Raw genomic sequence first — 23439 nt, 5'->3', positions numbered from 1 at the left:
AGTGAGTGGATTAAGTTAGGACAAAACCTTACCCAAAAAAATAGTGGTAATAATAGAGATTAAAAAAATAAAAGTTATAGATACGTAGTTTAAGGATAAGATACGATAAGTATCCGTACCATAGTAATTTAACATTATTGTGTGGTGTATAAGTTGAGAGCTCGCCATGACAACTTTAAATTAAAATATTGAAATTAAAGATGAATTTTCTTTTAAAGTTTTATTCGTTGGTAAGTCAAATTATTGATGAGACATGGTAGGTGCCAGTTTAGCTGCATGTTTGACTTATTGTTATAAGATTGAACCAATTAATTTGGTTGACTATATGCCATGGGTATGCATTTTTTGGTTTGATTTTCAACGTTCAATTAAATGTGGACTATCATGTGTCATCTTTTAATTTGTCACATTATTTTCATTAAAAGCAAACTTTACCAATATTTTTGGATCCATTATTTTTATATTTTATTTTTTCATTAAATTATTATGATAGAAAAACAAATCCAAATTGTAATCTTCTTTCATTTCATAACTTATTTATACTAATTCAGCCAAGAAATTAAAATTTTGATATATTTAATAATATATTACTATATTTTTTGGTCTTTAAAAAAAAAAGTTTAAATCTCAGTTTTTAAATTTTTTTTTTTTAATCTTATACTTAAAAAAAATATATTTAGTTTATATACTTTATTTATTTATTTTATTTCACGAATTTTAATCTCAAGAAGAAGAAGAAAAAAAATATCTTTTTAATAATTTGTTTGGAAAAATAAAATATAGTTTTTAAAATTTCAAAGATAATCATAATATACCCGAACATAACTCAATTGACATAAAACCGTACTCTAAACTAAACCGTTAGAAATTTGAATCTCCATACTTTAAATATTTTTTGAAAAAAAAAAAAAAAATCTAAAACCCACTTTTTTTTTTTTTTCATATTGTCATTGATAACTTTTATGGAAACAAGTTGGACCACTTAATTATCCATATATTTGTAAGGATGAACGTACATATTACCTTATGTTTTAAGAAAAATTATCTATATATTTTTAAGGATAAACGTAAATAAGTAATTTCTAAGATTAATTAAATTAATATCTTAAAATATAATTTATACAGTTAGGATTTTAAGATAACTTAGAATAAATCATAATTTAAATTTGAGATTTGTTTCTTTTCATTTTTAAATTAGGGATATAATAACAAAAATAGAAATATAAAAAATCTAAAAATAATTAAAACAAATTGGCAGGAGGGAGTCTTTTTCCCATAGTATATATTTATCATTTATGATAATTTTGACTAAGACTTTCACACTAATTCTTCCTTAATTATTTAAATAAGAGATTATTGTTGAGTACACAATTTTTATATTTTAAGAAAATCTAAATATATATATATAAAAGAAAATCTAAATGAGAAGGATATATATATATATATATATATATATATATATATATATATATATATAAAAGGTAAAATAAAAATTTATCTTCACATTTCAACAGCCGCGCATTTAGTAAAGATTTTACGTGTAGTACATAAACTCATGCAACTTTAACATTTATTGGGTTTGTATTGAATTTGGAAATGATTGCTTTTAAGTTTTATTATTAAATGCTATCAAAATTACCATAAGTTTTAAAATATTATATTATTGAATTTTATTTCTATTATATGGGAAAATTTTATACATTTATCTAAAAGTTTTTAAACCTCATATATATATATTTATGATTTATCTTAATTTCTTATCCATTCAATTAATTAGCAAGAAAACATGGACCAAATTAAAATAAACTCCAAATTATACTAAATTTTGGGATAAAAAGATTAATTTTCTCAAAATCCATGGATAAGGACAAATAATTTGTGCGACTTTTCAAGAAAGGAAGGAAAAATACATTTAAAAAAAAAGAAAAGAAAAAAAAAAGCGATAAGATTAATTACGTCACTCACAAAAATACAAAAACCACTCATCCACCAAGCTGTCCCATGAGAGCCACGACCGACCTTCCTCCGCGGCTCCACCGGTCGCCGCTGCCACTTGGCTTGTCAACCTTGGGTTACCGTTTGCAGGTGCACCTGTTGACTTGGTCCAGGCTAGGGCCCCGGAACTTCAAAAGGGGCCCCCACTTTTATTGGAACTTGGACTCATGAAAGAAAGATCGGGATCCCTAGAACGACGGAGGAATAGAGATCGACGGTTCCTCCGGCGATCGATGGTGGAGCCCGCGGCGGACAGTGATAAAATGGACACAATGAGATTGAAAGGTCAAATGGTAAACTGTTTAGGAATGATTGTTAAATCTCATGGTTAAATTTGTTCAATTATTATTGAATCTTATCTCAGTTTGAACATTGGTTTGAACTAATTGCATGTTCCTCGCAATTAATGGTCAATGAAGAAATGAATGGTTAATATGCTAAACACATCGATCAAATGAAACAGTAATGCTTTGTTTTTCTTTTTTTTTCTTTTTTGGATGAAAATCGATAATAGGAGTTAGGTTAATAATGGATTTGGGAATCCTATTCCCAGATAACTTGAACAGGAGCCATGAATTCGCTGACTGACGAAAATACCTGTCTCTACGTAGACATTGTTTTATTTAAAGCTGAGAGTTCACCATGTGGCCATGAAACTTTTGTGTGAAGTCCAGCCTTTTTCTTTCCTCTGAATTCTTGTGAGAACCTTCATTATATCCACTTTTTATTAGATTCCCCTTCGTTTTCGAACAGAAAGCAAGACTCTGAGATCTCTTCTTTTGGATCCAGATGCTTACAAAATTTTCGTAAGTTTTTTCAACTTTCTGATGATATTCTTTCATTGGTAGTTCATCAATTTCAGTCCATTTTTACGCCCTTTCCTCTTATGATGTAGGGCCCTTGTTAATCTTTTGTCTTTTAAACTTTAATTTGTTAACTTCCCAATGTGGGGCGTATTGTATTGGTTGGATTGGAAGCCATGAGAGCTTAGAGCTGCCATGGGAGATTGGAGCTGCCTTTTCCTCAAGTATTTGAACTTTTCTTAATTCATTCTAATTTGGTTCTTGCTGGCCATTGAATTTTGTACTTCCGCTATCTTTCATGGAGGATTTGGATTGTGAATATCATGGCAATTACTAGAAAATAATGTCACCACCCTAATGATCCAGTTGGTAATCTAGTTTTAGAAGAGGATGAAAAAGCAGAGTTTCAAGTACTGTTTGATCCCATATTGTTTTCTATATAATTGAGTGACTCCTAATTCTAAAAGTGTTAGCCATTAGACTAATATTCATTCTTAATATATTGCCTGATCTTTATGTAAATTAACGTTACATGGCAAGTGGACTTCTTATTTTCGAAGTTAAAATATAGAAGAAATGTGTACAAGTTGGTTCGATCACCATTTATCTCTTAAGAGTTAGCTTTTGGAAAGTTAGATATTTTGTGTATAAATTCTTGCCTGATGGTTTGTGTTCTGAAATTTTGTCACTGTTTAAAGCTACAATAGCAGGTTCCTTGTGCCACTTTTCTTTATTCCTCTATCCTTGCATTCTTTCAATTGGGTTATAGTTTTCTTAAGTAAATCATGTAAACTAAATTTTCTTCTCAGGTTTACAGGGCTTTTATGAGAAGTTGAATCAAGACGCCGAGCTACGCTGGTGCTTCGAAGATATCCGGTGTAATTTCCAGTCAATCAGGTTCGAGGCTCACTCAAGTCGAATCTGGTTGCAAAAATGGCCATGGATCATACTGTGAAAGTTATCCTGGGCTCAATTGCCTTTGGAATCTTCTGGTTATTAGCTGTTTTTCCTGCTATCCCATTTCTACCAATTGGGAGAACGGCAGGATCTCTGCTAGGGGCAATGCTAATGGTCCTATTTCGAGTACTAACTCCAGATCAAGCGTATGCTGCCATTGATCTCCCCATACTTGGTCTTCTGTTTGGGACAATGGTAGTCAGTGTTTATCTTGAAAGAGCTGATATGTTCAAATACTTGGGTAAGGTGCTGTCATGGAAGAGTAAAGGAGCCAAGGATTTAATATGTCGAGTGTGTCTCATTTCTGCAATTTCGAGTGCTCTTTTCACCAATGACACCTCTTGCGTGGTTCTGACTGAATTTGTGTTAAAAATCGCAAAGCAACATAATCTTCCACCTCGTCCCTTCCTTCTTGCTCTTGCGTCGAGTGCTAATATTGGATCTTCAGCAACACCTATTGGCAACCCCCAAAACTTGGTCATAGCTGTTCAGAGTGGAATTCCTTTTGGGCAATTTGTGATTGGAATACTCCCAGCTATGCTTGTTGGTATTGTTGTAAATGCTTTAATTATTCTTATCTCATATTGGAAACTGTTATCTATCCAAAAGGATGAAGAAGATGTTCCCCCAGAAATTGTTGCAGATGAAGATGTGAATTCTCATAGGTTTTCACCAGCCAGATTGTCACACTCACAAATTCCATCCCTCAACTCTCAGGAATGGGATTCTCGGTTGGATTCGATGTACGCACAGAGTCCTCCCAACTCAAATGCGAATGTTGAAACTCTTAGAACTTCTTTAAGTTCGAAAGATAATGAAATTCACTGGTCTCACGGTGCCGTGACAGAGGCGGTGGCAAGAATATCTGATGCATCAAAAGAGTGCGTGCCTAATGCATCTCCTCCTCCTCAGAAAAGGGAAGAAGGTTTATCTTCCAAGAGCTTCAACTCCATGGATAAGCAGAAAGAACCATTACCTTTGCAGGTCTCGGAAGGAAAGCAACATTGGAGCACGAAATGGAGGAGGATGGCATGGAAATGTTGTGTTTATCTTGTGACTATAGGAATGCTGGTTGCTTTATTGATGGGCTTGAATATGTCGTGGACTGCAGTGACTGCTGCACTCGCTCTTGTGGTTCTAGATTTCAAGGATGCTCAGCCATGCCTAGAAAAGGTTTGAACCATTACTTCTTTGTCCATCTTTGTTTGGTAAATAGATGATTTCTCAATGGAGTTTTTGTATTTCTACAGGTTTCCTATTCACTTTTAGTCTTTTTTTGTGGGATGTTTATCACGGTTGATGGTTTTAACAAGACTGGATTACCAAATACTTTTTGGAATTTCATGGAGCCGCACGCACAGATTGATCGTGTTTCTGGGACCGTAGTTCTTGCTCTTGTCATACTATACCTCTCGAACCTGGCTTCGAACGTTCCTACAGGTATTTAAATACTTATTCTCCCATTTTTCATTGCTTTCCAAAGTTTCAATTCTTTTGTCCAGTTATATCTCGTAATCATAGAAACCCCGATCCTCATTTGGAGGATTTTTGGTGTTTGGTTATATGAAATGCTCAAAATAGTATGTTAAGATAGATCTTGAATGAGAAGTGATGACCATATCATTTTTTCTTGATTAGCAAACGTTATGTTATTCACGAGTTTGATTGAGCTGGTTAGTCGTCGTGAAAATCTCGTTATTCGCAAAGATTTTTCTCGTCTGTTAGCGTTTGGCAGCATCTCTGTTATTCACAAAGATTATGTTCCCAGAAGAAAAATCTCTGAGGATGCCATCTAATAATGCCTTTTCATGATGCTGTTGTTAGTTCTTCTGCTTGGAGCGCGGGTTGCCGCATCAGCTGCTGCAATATCCCCAGCTCAAGAAAAACGGGCATGGCTGCTTTTAGCTTGGATCAGCACTGTAGCTGGAAACCTCTCGTTGTTAGGCTCAGCTGCCAACTTGATTGTGTGCGAACAGGCTCGTCGCACTCCACAGCTAAGCTACAATTTATCCTTCTGGAATCATCTTAAATTTGGACTTCCCTCGACTCTAATTATCACAGGCATTGGTTTAGTTCTCATCAAATGATGTTCTTCTCTGTTCTTCCTTGCTTTCCTTTATTGTTCTTTTTTTTCCTTATATAATAAAGTTTTTGTGATGAAGGGTAGAATAGTTAGATCTCGTTTGAAGTTAATATAGAATATGTTTCCTTCAAAATAGTTTGTACAAATTCAAATAATGAAACAAATGTGAGTGGGAAATGAATATGAAGTGATAAATAGCCTTTTTTGTTCAATGCTTCCATATTTTCTTTTCTTGTCGTTCCTTCCCACCAACCTTATCTTCTTCCTTGGTCTAATTAATTTAGAGCTTTCGTACCATGGCAACTGACTTGGATTCAATTTGAACACGGTCCAAGTGGTTAGGTCAAGTGCGAAAATCTTCTAGTGGTTAGGTCAAGTGTGAAAATCTTCTAGATAGGTAGTCCGTAACTGATACAAAATTGTTTTAAAACTGTAACAGCTCAAACCCTGAACTACTAATAGAGATCATAGTCCACACGCGAAATAGTGTAGAATTGTAGGTTTAAAACGGTAAGAGCTCAAACCCTGAAGCAAAATTGTAGGTTTAAAACTGTAACAGCTCAAACCCTGTCCGCTTTGACCCGTTTAGTAAGGAATGCATTATTCTTCTCTCCAACCAATGCGGGCTCTCACAAAAAAATAGTTGCATAAATTTGACACGTAATTTGTATGACTTGATATAATTGAAAAATTACGTTCTCGTTTCCTTTCAATAGGACTAGTCCCGTACAAAGATTATTCCTCGACCATAAATGATGTGCGTAAAAGACAAACATTTTTATTGGAGGATTTTCTTCCTCAAATAACAAAAAGAATCATATCCTTATGTAAGAAGGTCATTTCTTAGTTTAAGAATATGCTTTCTCAAACAGCTACAAGAATCCTCTGAAATTTGAAAAGGGAGAGGATGGTGGAATATATGTAAAATTATCACATCAAGGTACATTCTAATTAAAACCATTTTATTATTCTATTATCTTTAATTAAAAATGTAATATATATATATATATATATATATATATATATATATATATATATATATATATATATGAGGGAAAAAAGTGGGACCCATACGCACGTGCGAAGCTACATTTCCAACTCCTACAAGTCTTCTCAATTAAGTGTTGTACATCTCCCTTGGATACATATCAGCCACCTTTCATCTCCAACACAACACCCCTATCTTTCTTGCAGCCATAAAATATTATCCATGTTCCCCTAATTTTTGCTCCCCTTCCAAAATGACCCCTCCATTTTCCCCTATTTCTTCATCTAACCCTCTATTTCCCCCTTCTTTTATTATTATTTTTCTTTATAATTTATTGGTTAGTCAATTTCTTAAAAATAAATTATACAAAAAATGCATTTACTATTTTAAAAATAAATTATATAAATCAGTAAACGACACCCCAATCATAAAATCTACTACTAAATTTTAAAAACTAGATATATATATTTTTTTTAATAAGATTCAATATGTATATTTTTTTTACCATAATCTCTTCTCTATATTATTAATTTAACCAATAATATCTATATATATATATATAAGTACTTTTTAACTTTGTTGGGTTTAAAAATAATTTGAATCTTATAGATAAATTATTCTGAAATATTTATAAAAGTTTTTTTTTTTTTTTTGGTTATAAAATTAATTCATTTAAAAAAATTAGCTAATAATTTATTTTATTTACGCATTTCTTAAAATATATTAAAAATATCGAACTTTCGGACAACTCCATGTCGTCGCTGAGGCATACTCTCTTTCTCTTTCATTTCTCTTTCACTTTTCTTACGCGATTTTCTCAATCCCACAATTCATCTTAAAATGGAGAAGCTTTGATGTAACACTTCGCCTCTGATAATCTGAGATTTCAGATGATTAGGGTTTCGATTTCTTGCTAACTTGGTCTTCAATATGTAAGTCGACCTCACTAGGATTTGGGCGAGTATAGTGGGATTCTGGAATTTGCAGTTTCCAATATTTAAGGTAACACTTGTTCATTTCATTCTTCTATTCCAGTTTTAGTAAATTTATGTTTATGTGATTTTAGTTTCGTTTAGCCACTGTTCTAGTTTATCTGCTTTAGATTCTTGGTAGATCTGTATCGTAGAGTCGTGTTTTGAGGAATATGGAAGTGTAGTTTGTTTTTTAATTTCCTAAACGGTCGTGGAAAACAAAGGAAGGAAATTCAGGAGTGTCGTTGGCAACGATGGAGCTTAGTTTTTCAGCTCGTTTTGTTGCTGGGGAATTTGGCTGTATCTGGTGGCATAAGCGATTAGAGGTTGGATTTGAATTTGCTTCTCTGGTCTAGTTTATTATTTCCCCCATTTTCTTAATTAAAATTTTATTCGGAGTAGCAGGGAGCTAGAATCATTCGTTTGTATGTTGGTCATGTTGACTATCTCATCATTTTTACTTGTTCAGCGCCGTAATTAATGATCCCAAACTCTCATTGGCCATTACTTTTGCCCTTACTGTGAGGATTCTAGTTGCCTTCCAACTTCGATCACTCCCTTCTTTTATTAATTATGTTACTGTTGTTATTATTTTGTTCCCCCCCCCCCCTTTTCCTTCTGGAGAGTGGAGGGAGTGGTGTTTACTACAAGTCAAATTAGGCAAAATTTTGTCAACCCAGTTAAGAAGAATACTTGGGGATTATGAAAAATCTCTCCTACTTTTCATGATAAGACAATAAGAATTTGACTGTCTTCAATTAAGAAGTAGATTTGAGGATTATTAAAGAAAGTCAAGTAGTGGTCAAAAGTAGAAATATGAAGATGAAGGCTGAGAGGAAACAAAGCTTGAAGTAGAGTGTTCTCTTGTAGAATACTTTGTATGCATTATTCAGATACACAAAGACTCCTTTAAATAGGAGAGGATACAAACCATACAATAAAATTCAAATGACAAGATTAACCCACTGAATTAAGGAGATGGTAGGTAAGGAACACATGTTTACTTCCACCTAACGATCTTAAATAATAAATGAGGAATGGGTAAACCAGAGCAATATATAGATTAGGTTGTAACATCCCCCCATCAAAGGAGGCGAAGGAATAAACTGAAGACCGAGTTCGCTAAATTGAGATGTTGGAACTGAGCATGAGGTAATAGTTCTATGAGGAAGTCGACTAGTATAAGATGAGATGGGACGTGGCGAATTTTCAATTGTCTAGGAGGTCACTCAACACGAGTCCTTCCAGCATGTTTTGTTCTCACTTACATGCAACCTAAGAAAATTTTCAGGAGGTCACTCAATATAGAATTGCTCCAAGTAAAACATGCTTAACTATGAAGTTTTTATGATTGAGCCACCGAAAAGGAAAGTGCACCTTGTTGGTATAGGTAGTGACTTTCAATTCTTTTAAGCTTAGCTATCCTATTCTCGGGATTCCTTTCATTTGGATGTGGTCCCAGTTCATTCTTGTACCCCTCTTTTACTTGGGTATAACAGTTTTGATCGCAAATGAAATGAGCGTCTATTTCAATAAGTTTGGTTAGAGCGTGAAACACAGGATTAGAAGCAAGATCAGCAACACTGATATTATCACACCACGTAATGGGAGGAGCAAATATAGACACGGAGTTCATGAAGAAGAAAACACAAGCAGATCAAGTGATGTTTCAACATACACTCAATATTCACCTACTGATTAGTGATCATTGGGAGAAACCTCCTAATCAGTATCAGAAAACACCTGTAGGGTTAATGATGGTGTAGGATGCAAGGCTAATTCAAGATTGATAGTCCCCTAAGATAACAAAGAAGATGTTTAGTATAAGTATTGGTAGGAGGAGGAGGTGGTGGGGTGAAGGGGGAAGGCAAAGGCATTGGAGAAGCATGAGTAGTCGAGGATATAGACGAAGTGTGTAGTGTAATGGAAGATGGGGAAAAGGGAAGGGATCTGGTAGTTGAAGTTGGGGCCTAGGCGAAGATGGAGATGCTGGCAGACTAAGAGAACAAGTGGCAAAGGGAGTTGAGGTATAGGTTGAGGTGGTTGAGGTAAGGGAAGCCATGTCAATATTGGGTAGGTTGAACCAATGGTTGTGGGAGAGTTCGGGGCAAATAGTTGCTGGTATGGAAGTTATTTTTTGTTGCAACCAGGGACTCGAAGGTATCGATAACCCTTGTGAAAATCATTGTAGCCAATGAGAACACACTTCTCTATGTGAACATTGAATTTATGCAGCTGATAAGGCATAAGACATGGATAGCACGTAGAGCCAAATGATTTTAAGGCATAAGACATGGATAGTCCTGTCTCTACTTTCAAAGTTGAACCTCAGATTCGAACTATAAGATTGCAATTGGGAGTTATTCATGTGTAGAAGAAGACTCCAAAAGGTTAAGAGAGAAACATACTCAGTTTTTTGCAGTATTGCTTCTGAAGAATATAAAGTTAATGGATTCAGAATCTTCTTGAAACATGTCTGTTATATCTGAAGTCATGAAATCCTGAATTTCGTGCATGCATAAGCCTGTTGTGAGAGTGTTCATGCTATATGAGACTATTTATCTTTAGTTTTTTATTTTATTTATTTTTAATTTTTTTAAAAATTTATAATAATAAATGGAATGCTGTTTCTCCGGCAGATGCATAGTCTTCGTGATATTTAAGCACTCAAACTTCCACTTTTCATGCAGGATTTTGTTACTAGTTCCTCATTATTGAGCTTCCTCAAATTCAAGCTGAAGTTGCAACAAACGGTAAACACATGAACTAAAGTTTATCTTCTCTTAAATTAGGAGATAAATCTTTATTATCGTTATTATCTTTTTTAAAAAGAGAATCGTAGGGTTTTTAGGGTTTAAGTGTATTTTTTATTTATTTTTGTTCATTGTAATTTACCAAGTGATTGCTACTTTAAAGTGTGATTTATAACTTCGATTTCCACATGCAAAATAGTATGCTTTAAATTTTTTTACAGCTCTTTTTTTTTTTTGGTAAAATGGCAGCAATCTTGATTCTTTTAATTTAAAAATTTTGGAAAGTTTTATTTTATGAAGATTAAACTTTCAGATTTAACTACCCTAATTTTATTTATTATTATTATTATTTTAGTTTTGAAGGTTTTAGAAGTTGTAGAATTGGAAAATTGTTTGGCATTCTATTATGTATTGAAAAGCATTGGTTTTATCGAGTATCTCTGTGCTGCTTTTTAAGTCCAAGAACCCCATTTTCCTCAACTTTCTGTTCCAAAAATTGTTTTGAATGAGAAATTGGATAGACAAGATTGTTTATATAGGTTATTTTTTATTTTTTATTTTTTTAAAGAAAATCAATTTTGAACTTGATGTGGGATTTGCTTTCTGAGTATTTTTGTTCTCATTTTTGTTTTTGTTTTTTAATATTTTCAGATGAAGGATCAAGTGATAATTCTGAAAGAAGTGAAGTTTAGTGTTCTTGCACAAGACTTTGAAAGCTGTTGTTGAGGATTTGATAGTTTATCTTAGATTTTTTTTAAGAAATAGCTTCCACTGAGGTGTTTAAGTTTGTTATAGTTTCTAAATGTTACACTTCCACATTAATGTTAGAATGCCTATATTAGAAAATACGACCGGTCACAGAAGTGGTAGCTTGGATACTCAGTCACAGATTTACCAGCTTGCCGATGGGGTAAAAGCTAATTATGGCATGAAGGGTATCATGTACTTGTCGGATGCTTTGGAAGTGTAACATCTGCTTTACTATCAATTTTCACGAAATATTTTCACTCTGCAGAGTGAGCGGGTAGCCAATTTAGTGTCTTCCACAATATTTAAGATAAAAATCAATAATGCCTTCGTGGTGGGGGAAGCCATCATCCAAAGAAGTAAAGAAGAAAACAAGCAAGGAAAGTTTCATTGACTCATTACACCGTAAGTTCAAGAATTCACCTGAAGGTAAAGTAAACAGCCGATCAGGAAGTTCTTGTAGACGTGGTGGTGACACTATATCTGAGAAATCACCTCTATCAAGATCACCATCACCTTCCAAAGAAGTATCGAGATGTCAAAGTTTTGCTGGAAGATCACATTCTCACCAACTGCCACTTCCAGAACTGCACCCTATAGGTATAGGTCCCACAGACTCTGGGATTAGTGTGACGGCAAAATCAAAATTAGAGAGAAGCTCTAAGACATCTTCATTCCTACCACTCCCTAGACCTGCATGTATCCGGAGGAGGCCGGATCCTGCAGATTTGGATGGAGATTTAGTCACTGGTTCAGTCTCTGGTGAGTCCTCAAGTGATAGTGATGATCCCATTGATTCACGTCAACGTAGTCCTCAGGCAACTGACTATGACGTTGGGACTAGAACTGTGGTAGGTTCTATTGAACCTAGGTAAGCTCACATGTCTTGGAGTCATTCTTTTCATTGTCGATAGTCTTGGTTGAATGATTAAATAGGGTTACTTGTATCATTTTATTTGGTTGTCCTTGTTTTAGAGCAATCACCTTGCATCTGATGCATTGTTTCTTAATATTTATTTTACTTGTCCCTGACATATTTGGTGGGTTTTTCTGTAGTGCAACTCTCAAGGACCAGTCTTCTACTGTTGTGCAAACAAATTTAAAAGAGGGCAAGAAAGCAGAAAGTCTTTCATTTCCTCATAAGAAGCCTTCAATACCTAAACGGAGGCCTTTAAGCAGCAATGTAACAAATCTTCAAGTTCCTCGTCATGGGGCATTCTTTAGCGCTCCAGATAGTTCCATGTCTAGTCCTTCTAGAAGTCCTATGAGGGTATTTAGCACAGAGCAAGTCATGAACACTGCTGTTTGGTCTGGAAAGTCTCACTCAGATGTCATTTTAGGTGGCTCTGGCCACTGCTCCAGTCCTGGTTCTGGACACAATTCAGGGCACAACTCTATGGGAGGTGATATGGCAGCCCACTTCTTTTGGCAACAAAGTAGGGGCAGCCCCGAATATTCTCCAGTACCTAGTTCTAGAATGACTAGTCCTGGCCCAAGCTCCAGAATTCAAAGTGGTGCTGTTACACCTATTCATCCTAGAGCAGGAGCTCCGCCTGCTGAATCACAAACTTGCTGGCCTGATGAGAAACAAACTCATCGTTTGCCTCTTCCTCCCATTGCAATCTCAAACTCTTCTCCATTTTCTCATTCAACCTCTGCAGTGACATCTCCTTCAGTGCCTAGGAGTCCTGGAAGGACAGAGACTCCAGCAAGCCCAGGTTCACGCTGGAAAAAGGGGAAGCTACTGGGTCGTGGCACATTTGGGCATGTGTACGTTGGTTTTAATAGGTATGCAGACAAAATAAACATTTAATTTGTCATTATCATTGCTTCAGGCAGAAGTTTGTTTATTGACAATACTAGTTGTGATGCTGTAGATAGCTTATCCGCTATAAGTCATCATGATACCTTGATTATAGTTTTGATACCATTTATCTCTCGTCTCTCATAAAAAAAAAAAAAAACCATTTATCTCTCTTACTCGTGAGGTCTGTCATTTTTTGTGCTTAACATGGTTTTTCTTTTCTTTCTTTTTTTTTAAAAAAATAATAATATTTCAATCATTCAGCGAAAGTGGAGAAATGTGTGCAATGAAGGAGGTCACCTTATTTTCTGATGATGCAAAGTCTAAGGAAAGTGCTAAACAATTAATGCAGGTACAAGTTCTCTACTACGCAGATCTCATCTAGTGCTTCCTTTTTTCACTGTAGATTATTTCTTTGTTTCATTAAGAATTTACTTTTCCATTTATCACAGGAAATTGCTTTACTGAGTCGTTTACGGCATCCCAACATTGTGCAATATTATGGTTCAGAATCAGTGAGTATTTTGTTTCTAATTTTGTTCTATGTTAACATTCTCATTATAACATTATAAAGGAAGATATTGTGGTGAGGTGGTCATCTTTGTAAAGAAATTCCCCCTTACATGTGTTGACCTCCCCAAAAGTTTTGGATGGTTGGGAAAGGGCAGGGGGTTGCGTTGTGTTGGAGAGAGATGGTGAGTGGCGGGCTACGGAGATCTGTACCAAGCCCGTTACGCCATAATTCACTGAGGTTGATCCCAAAGTTATGTTCGAGGCTTAAGATGATATGATTTGTCAATGCATGCAAAACACATTTGACTTGAGACCTGATTACTAATATATTCCAATTAACTACTGTTGCTGCATACAGTAGGCATAGTTGGAAAAATCTGGATTTTAGCGGTTACATATTCTTCCGTGTTTTAGACATCTAATTTTTTTATTTGAAATCTTTTGGAACAGGTGGGTGATAAACTCTATATTTATCTGGAATATGTATCTGGTGGCTCCATTTATAAATTACTACAAGAGTATGGACAATTTGGGGAACTAGCAATTCGTAGCTATACTCAACAAATACTATCAGGACTTGCATATTTGCATGCTAAAACTACAGTGCACAGGTGATTTGAACATCTATGATGCTCGCAGTTTTTTTAACACATACATTAGTGTCGTTGCTGCTACTATATTCTTATGTATCTTGTTTGTGGGACCTTATATTGAACTTCTAACCTTTGCAGGGACATTAAAGGAGCAAACATACTTGTTGACCCTAATGGCCGTGTTAAATTGGCAGACTTTGGGATGGCGAAGCATGTAAGATCGCACTCAGTTTTTACCTTTACTATACCTCAAGTGATATGCTTTGAATGCATTTCTAATATTGACATCTCCATCCATTAAATTTATAGAGCTGGTTGTTTCTTCTTTTAGTTTATCAATTATTAACTTTCCTGTGAATTTGAGATTGTACCTAACAAGTAGTATTTTTAATTATTGAAGTTAATTTTAATATGGCTAGTAAAAAAATTATTTATAAGACTATTTATTAAATTATGTTTTCCTTTATTTAATCATATTATGTGCATGTGGAGCGTACATATTGAAATCCATGGTTCTACTTTAGTTAATAATTAACAAATACACATTTCACTGTTCATATTTATCTGCTATATTTACATTACATGTATTAAAATTTACTTTAAGTTTTGCTATCATATATATTTTTGCGATATACTCAAATCCTTAAACTAGAAAAAACAAAAAACAAAACTTTGCATCCCATAGGCATGTTAAGACAGTAGTAAATATATGATCATTATTCACTCAACTCAGGATGTTGGTTAACGCGTATTTTCCCTTCTTTCTCTCTTTCTTCTTTCATATCGGTTACAGATCACAGGCCAATCATGTCCACTGTCGTTTAAGGGCAGCCCTTACTGGATGGCACCTGAGGTCAGAATTAACTCTCTTTAAGCAAAAATAATAACTAAATTATCCATATTTCTGACCCATGGCTTTCCCAGGTCATAAAGAACTCAAATGGTTGCAACCTTGCCGTTGATATTTGGAGTCTTGGATGCACTGTTCTGGAGATGGCAACTACAAAGCCACCTTGGAGCCAGTATGAAGGGGTAAGGACGTCTTTAAATATCTAAGCTATAAAAGTGTCTTCAACTGTTGGAAATACACTTTGTTATCAAATCTCTCTTGGACTGATGAGAAAGCCCATTTAAATTGCAAATAATCATTTTGAAGGCTTTTGGTGTTACTTTATATTTTAATTGTTATAATAAGTAACCAAAATCTTTCTATTAGGATTGTAATTTATATGCACATGTCTTATTTGGCACGTCTTTCTTATTTGGCTCATTATTGAATGTTTACTTGAAGCTTACTCTCGCATTTCTTACATGGTGCCTTGTTCTTTGTTCTGACGGGGGGGACATTTTATATTCTTGCTTAAAAGGTTGCTGCGATGTTTAAGATTGGCAATAGCAAAGAACTCCCAGTAATTCCAGAGCACCTCTCAGATGATGGGAAGGATTTTGTGAGACTATGTCTGCAACGGAACCCGTATCATCGACCTACAGCTGCTCGACTTTTGGATCATCCTTTTGTCAAATATGCTGCACCTGTAGAGAGGCCTATTTTGAGCTCTGAACCCTCTGATGCAACTCCTGGGGTTACAAACGGAGTGAAGACTTTGGTACACATATTCTCACATTGTTTTTGATTCATCAATGTTCATTGTTACAAAAATTGTATGGATCTCTTGTGGTTGTGGGTTTTGTTACTGTGTGAACTGTTCAATCTTACTGCAGATTCTGTTATAACAGCTTCTCCTTAATTTGTATGGTGCAAAAAGATTGAGCTATGTTTTGCTGTCTCACTGGATTCTGAATTTTTTTTTCATACATATTGATGTTTTAGTCAAATACTAAGCTAAGCTAGGCAACCAGCTGTGACAAATTAGCTGAGTTTTGATATTTAGATAGAACATTGGGGCATTTAGATTAGAATCTGGAAAGATTCTTGTGCCTCGGCTGAGTAAATTCTTTTTTGTTTCATTGGTTCAGAAAATTAGTTTTTTTCTTTCATTTTCTCACTCATCTTGGTTCTGAGTGTTGTCTATTGTTCACTTTCAGGGTATTGGCCAATCACGTATTACTTCTGTGGACTCGGATAGTAGACTCGCAGTTCATTCTTTAAGAGTCTCAAAACCTGTTCTTCATGCCAGGTTCTCTCTCTTCCCCCAATCCCAACCCCCAACCAAAAAAAAAAAAAAAAAAAGAAAAAAAAAAAGAAGGAAATAAATAAAATAGTATTTTACTGATTGAGGCTAGATCTGATTCTGATTTCGTTTTCCATCCAGTGACATCAACATTCTCAGAAACATCTCATGTCCTGTTTCACCAATTGGAAGCCCCCTTTTACGCTCACGATCACCTCAACATCCCAGTGGAAGAATGTCTCCTTCACCCATATCAAGTCCAAGAACTACTTCAGGCTCGTCGACACCTTTGACAGCATGTGGTGGTGCTATTCCTTACAACCACCTGAAACAAGCTATATACTTGCAGGATGGATTTGGAAGCATGCCGAAGTCCTTAAATAATAGTCCATACAGCAGTGGTCTCTCGTTCCATGATTCAAATCCCGATATTTTTCGAGGGTTGCAGCATGGGGCTCCCATCTTCTCTGAAATGATACCAGAAAATGATATCCTGGGCAAACAGGTTGGAGTCGGAAGACCTGCTTATGGTGAACTGTATGATGGACAGCAGGTCTTGGCTGATCGAGTGTCTCGACAGCTCCTGAGGGATCATGTTAAAACAAACCTTTCTCTTGATTTGAGTCCTAGCACTACCTTGTCTGGCCGCATGAATGGTATCTAACTCTGAATGCATCGACCTGCTAGAGCTCGTTGTCAGGAGTAGAAGCTTTCTTTGGATTGGAAAGATTAATGCCTAATCATCACCTGCCAAAAGACAACGTTATATAAGAACAGGGGGTGAGGAAATAGTTGACTAATGTTGATGTTCTTAAAGTGGAAGTAGCTGGCCACCGATCCAGTGGAGATGATTCTTTTGACATGTTGATTCTTGAAAGCTAAATAGCTCAGCTGTGCAACTAAATTAACATCTGGCTGCTCGATTTGATCCAACATAACCTGAGTTATCAGCTTGTACAGTGATCGAGTATTCGATTTATCATCTGACCTACTAATCTGAGGTGCAAAATTTAAATTTTGTTCATGCGGGATGACTTCTGATGATTCAAATGTGAAACGGAGGTTACTTAGAAGTGGCAACCCATTGAGTTCGTGGACTAGGAAAGAACATACAGAAGGGAAAAATGTACATTTTTTGAATCATCATATAGAATGACTAAAGGAACAAATGGTCTAATTACCATCTCCGAACTTTCTTCTTTTCAACCAGGAAAAGAAAAACAAGGGGAAGGAAAACTTATGCTGTACAGTTGTTGAAGGAATGAACTGGCTTTAGTGTCTATTATTATCTTATTGACACAATGGCTTCTTATGCTGAACTAGGAGAGAGCTTATGCTGTACAGCTCATGCAATTGAAGTTCCTTACGGTGGAAGTTCATGAATGGCTTTCATTTTATGTTAGGTTATTTTATCATCTCTCTTTTGTCCTAAAAGAGATTCATTTCTTTCCCTGAAAAAGAGGTTTTCTGCTGGGATTGAGTGATCCTTTATAATGACAAATATGGGAAACAACCCTGTTCTTATCTACGTTCAAAGATTGAAATGCTGACATCAATTTCATCTGTGCCCAAATTCTGATCTCATAAATCTTAAAATCAGCAAAATTAAAGGGTAATGGGATGATGGATTAGCAGAAACGGGGCGGGGCCAAAATAGAGCTGCACTTTTTATAACTAATAACAAAAATATTACACGAAAATCTAGAAATTATACCAAAAAAAATAAGGAATTTTCCTCGCTAACAAATCTTCTGTAGCAGCCTGACACAAAGGACAGAATCATAAAAGATTTCCCAGGAAAGGAAAAAAAAAAGAGGGGAAAAAACTTCAACTTCCAAGACAGAAGACCATTGGTAAAATTGGCTCTGCAAAGAATGTAAAAAAAACAACTCGTGGGTTAGATCCCATACTCTCAGGTCAGGTAGTGGTTGGAAGTTTGGGAATGTACTTTATCTTCGCACCCTTTTCAAATTTTGTCCTGAACTTGGACTTGCCGGCTTCATTGGCTGAGGACGACTTGGGAGGGTCGACATTAATTGACATCGCATTGCCAAGAACATTGCGTCTGTCAAAGTTGGACAATTGAAATGCAGAAGTTTCTGTGTCATTTTGAATTTCAGAGCATCGAGAAGACTCAGAATCGGAGGGTAGATTCAATTTGACGTGGTCGGCTGTTATAGCCTCCTTCCACCCTGCATGCACAACGGTTAGAAGTTTCACCAACCTCACAAAATGAAGTATTAACTAGATTTGTGTTCAAATTTAACTTACTCTGTGCAAGGAAAGCTTTTGCAGCACGACTAGAGAACTCCAGGCCAACTGATTGCGCAGGCTCTTCCTGGATCAAAGAGTTGTTGTTTCCGAAGTCCCCATTGTCACCATCCAAGGAAGAGGATCGTGGAGAATATGTATTCAGCAGCGCCTCATCTTCTAGCTTTTCAGTTATCCCTTCAGCTTCAGATTCTTCATTGTCACTTTGCTCTAGCATTGCATATTTGGTTCCATTACGACCAACTGGCCTCCAAAGCTTAACCATCACCCGATTTGTTGCAGTTTGAACAGAGTCTGGCTTAATGAACTTCTGAACATGATTATTAATCTTCTTAGGCGTTTGATGACCATCCTGGCAATCATCTGGAGCTCCAACTGGATTTTTACTCTCTTGGTTGCAATTTCCTAGTGCCACTGAAATAGAACCAATCAAAACCTCATGGCTCTTAATTTCCTCCGCTTGGGCCGTTGTCTCTTCAAGAATCCTGGCTTGGTAACGGCCTCCATCTCTTTCTGGTTTGGGCTTCCGGCTCCATACTTTTTTCCCATTAGCCATGGGCGCAGCCCTTGAAAGCACATGGTTTCCATGCCTTCGCATATCTCCATTTTTGTGTCCCTGATAATTCTGTTCTGCATGATAACCGTTAGAAAGTCCCCTTTGCGTCTTAGGCAATGCCTGCCACTGAGCAATTACATGCTTATGGCCATTCATTTGTATTTTCTGCCGTTCACCATTGTGATCAATAGGAAGATGTTCAGGGTAGCCACTGTGAGACCCAAAACAAGACTCAGAATCTTCGTCTTCATCAGTTAGAGATTGTTGAGATGTTTCAATAGATGATGGCATGTGATCAGCCAATATGCTCAGAGAGTCCCCTTCTGAGTGGCATTCAGTTTGAGGGCTAGATGATTCTTCAGGTAACACGTCTTCAATTGTTTCATTTACACTCGCTTCCATATCAGCCTTCTCTTCGCGTTTTTGCTCCTTTGACCTTTGTTCTTTCTGCCTTAGCTTCTTCTGCTTTTTTCTTTCCAACAGCTCCGCTTGTCTACAGAGTCACATATACCTTATGGGTTAGGAACAAGCGTTCTAAGACAAAGAACTCACAAGAAGCAAGCTTGTGAACAGTCAGTATTCTCAACAGGGTTATTTATCTTCAAAGGTTCAGTGAAAACCTCCACAAGGAGGTATTAATACTAGTTAGTCAGCTAAGATAAGAACGTCAGTCTTCCTTACCAAGAATTTTTTTTTTTACAAATAGCATAAGAACCAGTGATCATAACAAGACTATTGATGCAAAACTACAGATCGGGCTAGAATTCACAGGAAGGTGCCATGCAAAAGGGAAAATTAATGATAATGGATATACCTCCTTTGAGCAGCTTCTTCCTCCTCTACCAGCAACTTCTGACACCTCAAAGCTTCAGCATCCTTGTCAGCAAGCCATGTTTTGACCTTAAAGAAAATGTTGTCACATGTTAGTTAATGAGCAAAAAACCATGCAATCGTGTGAATATGAATATATGATTAGATTATTAATATATTAATTTTATGAATATATCTATGCAATAATGATATTGACGAATAATCCTATAAATAAAAAGATACAGAAGTAATTAAAATAATAATTAAGTTCTTTTTACTCCCAAAATAAGTTTACAATATTATTATTAAATATATACTCATATTAGAGACTAATTCATAATTATTATCATAATAATAATAATAATAATTATTATTATTATTTTGTGGTTTCATGATCACTTATACAAGAGATCAAAGATACTGACAATCCTTAATATCAAATGATGAACCCTCCGATTTATGAATGATTTCATATTGACAAATATTTTAATACATTGTAAACCAGAACAACGCAGGAACTATCAACCAGACAGAAAATAAGAAGTGTACCAAAAAATTAAAGGAAAATAACTTACCAATTTCTCTTCCAACAAGAAGCTCATGCAAGCAACTAAGTTTTTAGTTTCAAGACCGATCTTTACAGTCCCGCCATCAAATATATATTTTTGCATAGAGAAAGAAGTTCCACATAGGAATGTTTTTTCACTTGCATTGTCAAGAATTTCAAATAGCTCCTGCGAAGAGAGGGGAAACCTAGACGGTCTACCTTGTACAATGTCCTGAGAAGATTCAGGTTTGCAATAAAAATAAATATTTGTACACAAAAATGCATTGATGAAGGATAGGACCCCAAATAAAGGCTGACGGAACCTGAACATACCAAAAGGGCAGAACCTGCCCTCAAATAAACATGTGGTAGGGCAGAAAATCTCGGTTTTCCAATAATGGCCGTCAGGTTCTTGATAACGGCTGACCCTTGCATTCCCTATATGTTTACACAGAGTAATCATTTAAGAGAACATAAGACAGACAATATCTAAAACCCGCAAGGATTTCCCTTGATATTATGTTCCATTTTCATTTCTATCCAATGATTTAAAGACTACATAGAGAGGATACAGACATTTTATGCGAAACTTCAAGTAAAATCTAAAGAAACTGAGGAATGACTTGCCTCAATTGAGACATTTTTAAATGATACAGCCTCCTTCGTCTCTTCCCAGGATAGCTGTAAAAAACATCAACGAATAAACTTTTTAATAAAGGAACTCGACTATGCAGAATAACATCAATAAACAAATTTTGAAATAAAGAATGAGACTACGTAGAACAACCAACGTGGATAGTGGACAAAAGATTACCTTGTCCCAAAATGCTGCTAGTAAATCCCTAGTTTTGGCAGAATCCTACAAAGTGAAAAGAACAAGTACGTTCAAGCAAGCGAGAAATTAAAGAGAAAAAATATACAAGTAAATTTAATAAAATTAAAAAGAATTATAACATCTAGTAGTAAAAAATAAACACCTTATCAGGCTTTTTCATCCTATGATACACTCGTATATGTCTTCTATAGTTGATAAACGAGAAAAATTCCAGGAGACACTTGTCACACTTCTGCATTTGAACCTTTAAAGGAGATAGCAAGGGCCAACCTGGGAGTTCTGTCAAAAAAGTACAACACATTTCAAATCTTTTGAATCCTAACAGGTACACAATTAACTGCAGGATGGATCATATGATTTGAGTGAAAAATAATTTATTGAATAAAAATTGACCCTCTTCTAGGATGCTTTATTATTGTATAACGACCCCCTTGAATAGACAATGAAGAGCAGATGCACAGACGTGTGTACACACATAAGCTGAAAAGGCATCACTAAAAAAAGAAGAAATTGGCACATATGCAAAAGAAATTCTTGTAGCTTTGCCTTGAAATGCAAGTGGAACTCATGTATCACAACATTTCAGAGAGAGCCACTTAATTGCAATGCAATTTAATTGAACACTTGAATACCATGATGATCTAGAGCATGAAGTAGTTGAATCCACTGGACTGGGCTCTCACCAGCTCTTGAGAAAGAAAGAAAAGGCTCTTTGCCAATTGCCTGTCTAATAATAGTGTCTAGAGAATCATTTCCCTCCTCCGATTTCATCACATCTGGATAGTTAGAATTCTTGAGTTTTGCAACTGGCATCTACACAAATTTTAAACACAAAATTCAAGGGAAAAGAACTCCACAACATCAAAAAGAAAATACATTACATGCCAGAAAGCAGTACTCGGTTACCTTGACCATACAACTAGACCAATTAGAGATTAATCAAGGAAATAAAGTACAAGATATTGACTGCAATAGAGTGCTGCATACAGATAAGAAAGAAGAAACAATGAAATGGAGAAGGGACAAGATCCTTTCTCTATGATCAAATGACCAAGCCAGATTCAAAGTGTAGTACTCAGCTTAGAGAATTCGTTCATCTGAATTTCTTTATTATTGGGAAACAAAAACTATTTTCAACAACTTGCAAAAAATTACATCCTAGAAACAAGGTAAATATATCATAAGAAAATGAATAAAATTCAATAGTGTTTTTCACAAAATTCGAAAAAGCACCTCCGGGGTCACGAAGAAAGAAATCAAGAACAGCAGGAAACGAACCAGGAAAGATAGCATTTTCTAAAATGCCATCTCATTCAAATTAATACACAAATCCCACATAATTTCAACAGAACACAACACGCTTCGGAAAAGTTACGTTCACCATTAGAAGAACCATATATATATATATATAGACCTCCACAGCAATAGAATTGGGATCATCAATTAAACAATCAACAAACAAGAGCATAACAAAAATTGTCCACCAAGAAAACAACGAAACAACCATTTCAAGAACTCGGGCACATGATCTATAATCGACACATTAAGTTACATACAAAGGCAATACGCGAATACAAATAAAAATCACGAAACTGAGTGTGATCGGTTCACGTACCAGTAAGGACAAAGATCGATTGCGAGAAAAAAAGAAGGCGGCAGATCGGATCGTAAATGGGCCGATTTGGAAAGAGTTATAGAGCGTCAGGCCGGAGAAAAAGGGGCTGCAAAATTCGAGAAAGTGATGGGTGGCGAGGCGAGAAGCAGTTTTTTTGGGAGAGTTTCTTTCTACAGAGTGAGAATAAAGGAAGGTTTGTATGAGAAAATATAAAGGCATAAAAATGAAGCCCTGTTCGTGTTTCAGTCCGGCCAAAAAAAGAAAATAAGGAAAATAAATTATAAATGTGCAAAAAAAGAAAAAAAGAAAATAAGGAATTATATGACGTGGAAATTACACGAGTGCACGCGCCGTTAACGTGCGTACGTTACTAAAATTAGATCTTGGGCCGAGCAATCAACGAGCCATTCATGTCGGCCCATTTATGATTTAGGCCCAATTGGTCCAAACAAACCTGCCCAAATGG

The 23439-nt window shown here is 35.7% G+C and overlaps 3 protein-coding genes across 14 annotated transcripts; 2 read left to right on the top strand and 1 right to left on the bottom strand.

The window, feature by feature from the left end:
• Positions 1-2071: 2071 nt before the first annotated feature.
• On the top strand, positions 2072-6050 carry LOC111449246 (silicon efflux transporter LSI2-like). Of its 6 annotated transcripts, none has more exons than XM_023089057.1 (4): positions 2072-2288; positions 3608-4928; positions 5006-5195; positions 5580-5842. In XM_023089057.1, the coding sequence occupies exons 2-4, from the start codon at positions 3732-3734 to the stop codon at positions 5840-5842; spliced, it is 1650 nt and encodes a 549-aa protein (XP_022944825.1). In that variant the 5' UTR covers positions 2072-2288; positions 3608-3731. The 6 variants fall into 6 exon arrangements, with proteins under 6 accessions (XP_022944825.1, XP_022944828.1, XP_022944823.1 ...); XM_023089060.1 differs by lacking the exon at positions 2072-2288 and adding an exon at positions 2534-2801 and having other exon boundaries at positions 3616-4928; XM_023089055.1 differs by lacking the exon at positions 2072-2288 and adding an exon at positions 2534-2801.
• Positions 6051-7570: 1520 nt separating this feature from the next.
• LOC111449425 (mitogen-activated protein kinase kinase kinase YODA-like) lies at positions 7571-17741 on the top strand. Of its 5 annotated transcripts, none has more exons than XM_023089313.1 (14): positions 7571-7828; positions 10488-10550; positions 11202-12168; positions 12354-13085; positions 13366-13453; positions 13554-13616; positions 14065-14225; positions 14346-14421; positions 15001-15060; positions 15132-15239; positions 15575-15814; positions 16254-16345; positions 16481-17001; positions 17092-17741. In XM_023089313.1, coding segments are annotated over exons 3-14 (2691 nt in total). In that variant the 5' UTR covers positions 7571-7828; positions 10488-10550; positions 11202-11620; the 3' UTR covers positions 17094-17741. The 5 variants fall into 5 exon arrangements, with proteins under 5 accessions (XP_022945081.1, XP_022945080.1, XP_022945079.1 ...); XM_023089312.1 differs by adding an exon at positions 8022-8123 and having other exon boundaries at positions 16481-17741; XM_023089311.1 differs by adding an exon at positions 7953-8123 and having other exon boundaries at positions 16481-17741.
• A 244-nt stretch (positions 17742-17985) lies between these two features.
• Positions 17986-23212, bottom strand: LOC111449426. 3 transcript variants are annotated; one of them, XM_023089315.1, is made up of 10 exons: positions 22974-23212; positions 21991-22171; positions 21501-21637; positions 21338-21382; positions 21151-21204; positions 20857-20961; positions 20552-20755; positions 19981-20066; positions 18611-19659; positions 17986-18531 (listed from the first exon to the last, which is right to left on the bottom strand). In XM_023089315.1, exons 1-10 carry the CDS (start codon positions 23190-23192, stop codon positions 18257-18259), a joined length of 2355 nt encoding a protein of 784 aa, XP_022945083.1. In that variant the 5' UTR covers positions 23193-23212; the 3' UTR covers positions 17986-18256. The 3 variants fall into 3 exon arrangements, with proteins under 3 accessions (XP_022945083.1, XP_022945084.1, XP_022945085.1); XM_023089316.1 differs by having other exon boundaries at positions 22042-22171; XM_023089317.1 differs by having other exon boundaries at positions 21991-22209; positions 22974-23063.
• Positions 23213-23439: the final 227 nt, after the last annotated feature.

Source organism: Cucurbita moschata, unplaced genomic scaffold (genome assembly GCF_002738365.1).
Source record: "Cucurbita moschata cultivar Rifu unplaced genomic scaffold, Cmos_1.0 Cmo_Scf00011, whole genome shotgun sequence".
Taxonomy (NCBI): domain Eukaryota; kingdom Viridiplantae; phylum Streptophyta; class Magnoliopsida; order Cucurbitales; family Cucurbitaceae; genus Cucurbita; species Cucurbita moschata.
This window is presented reverse-complemented; position numbering and strand designations above follow the sequence as displayed.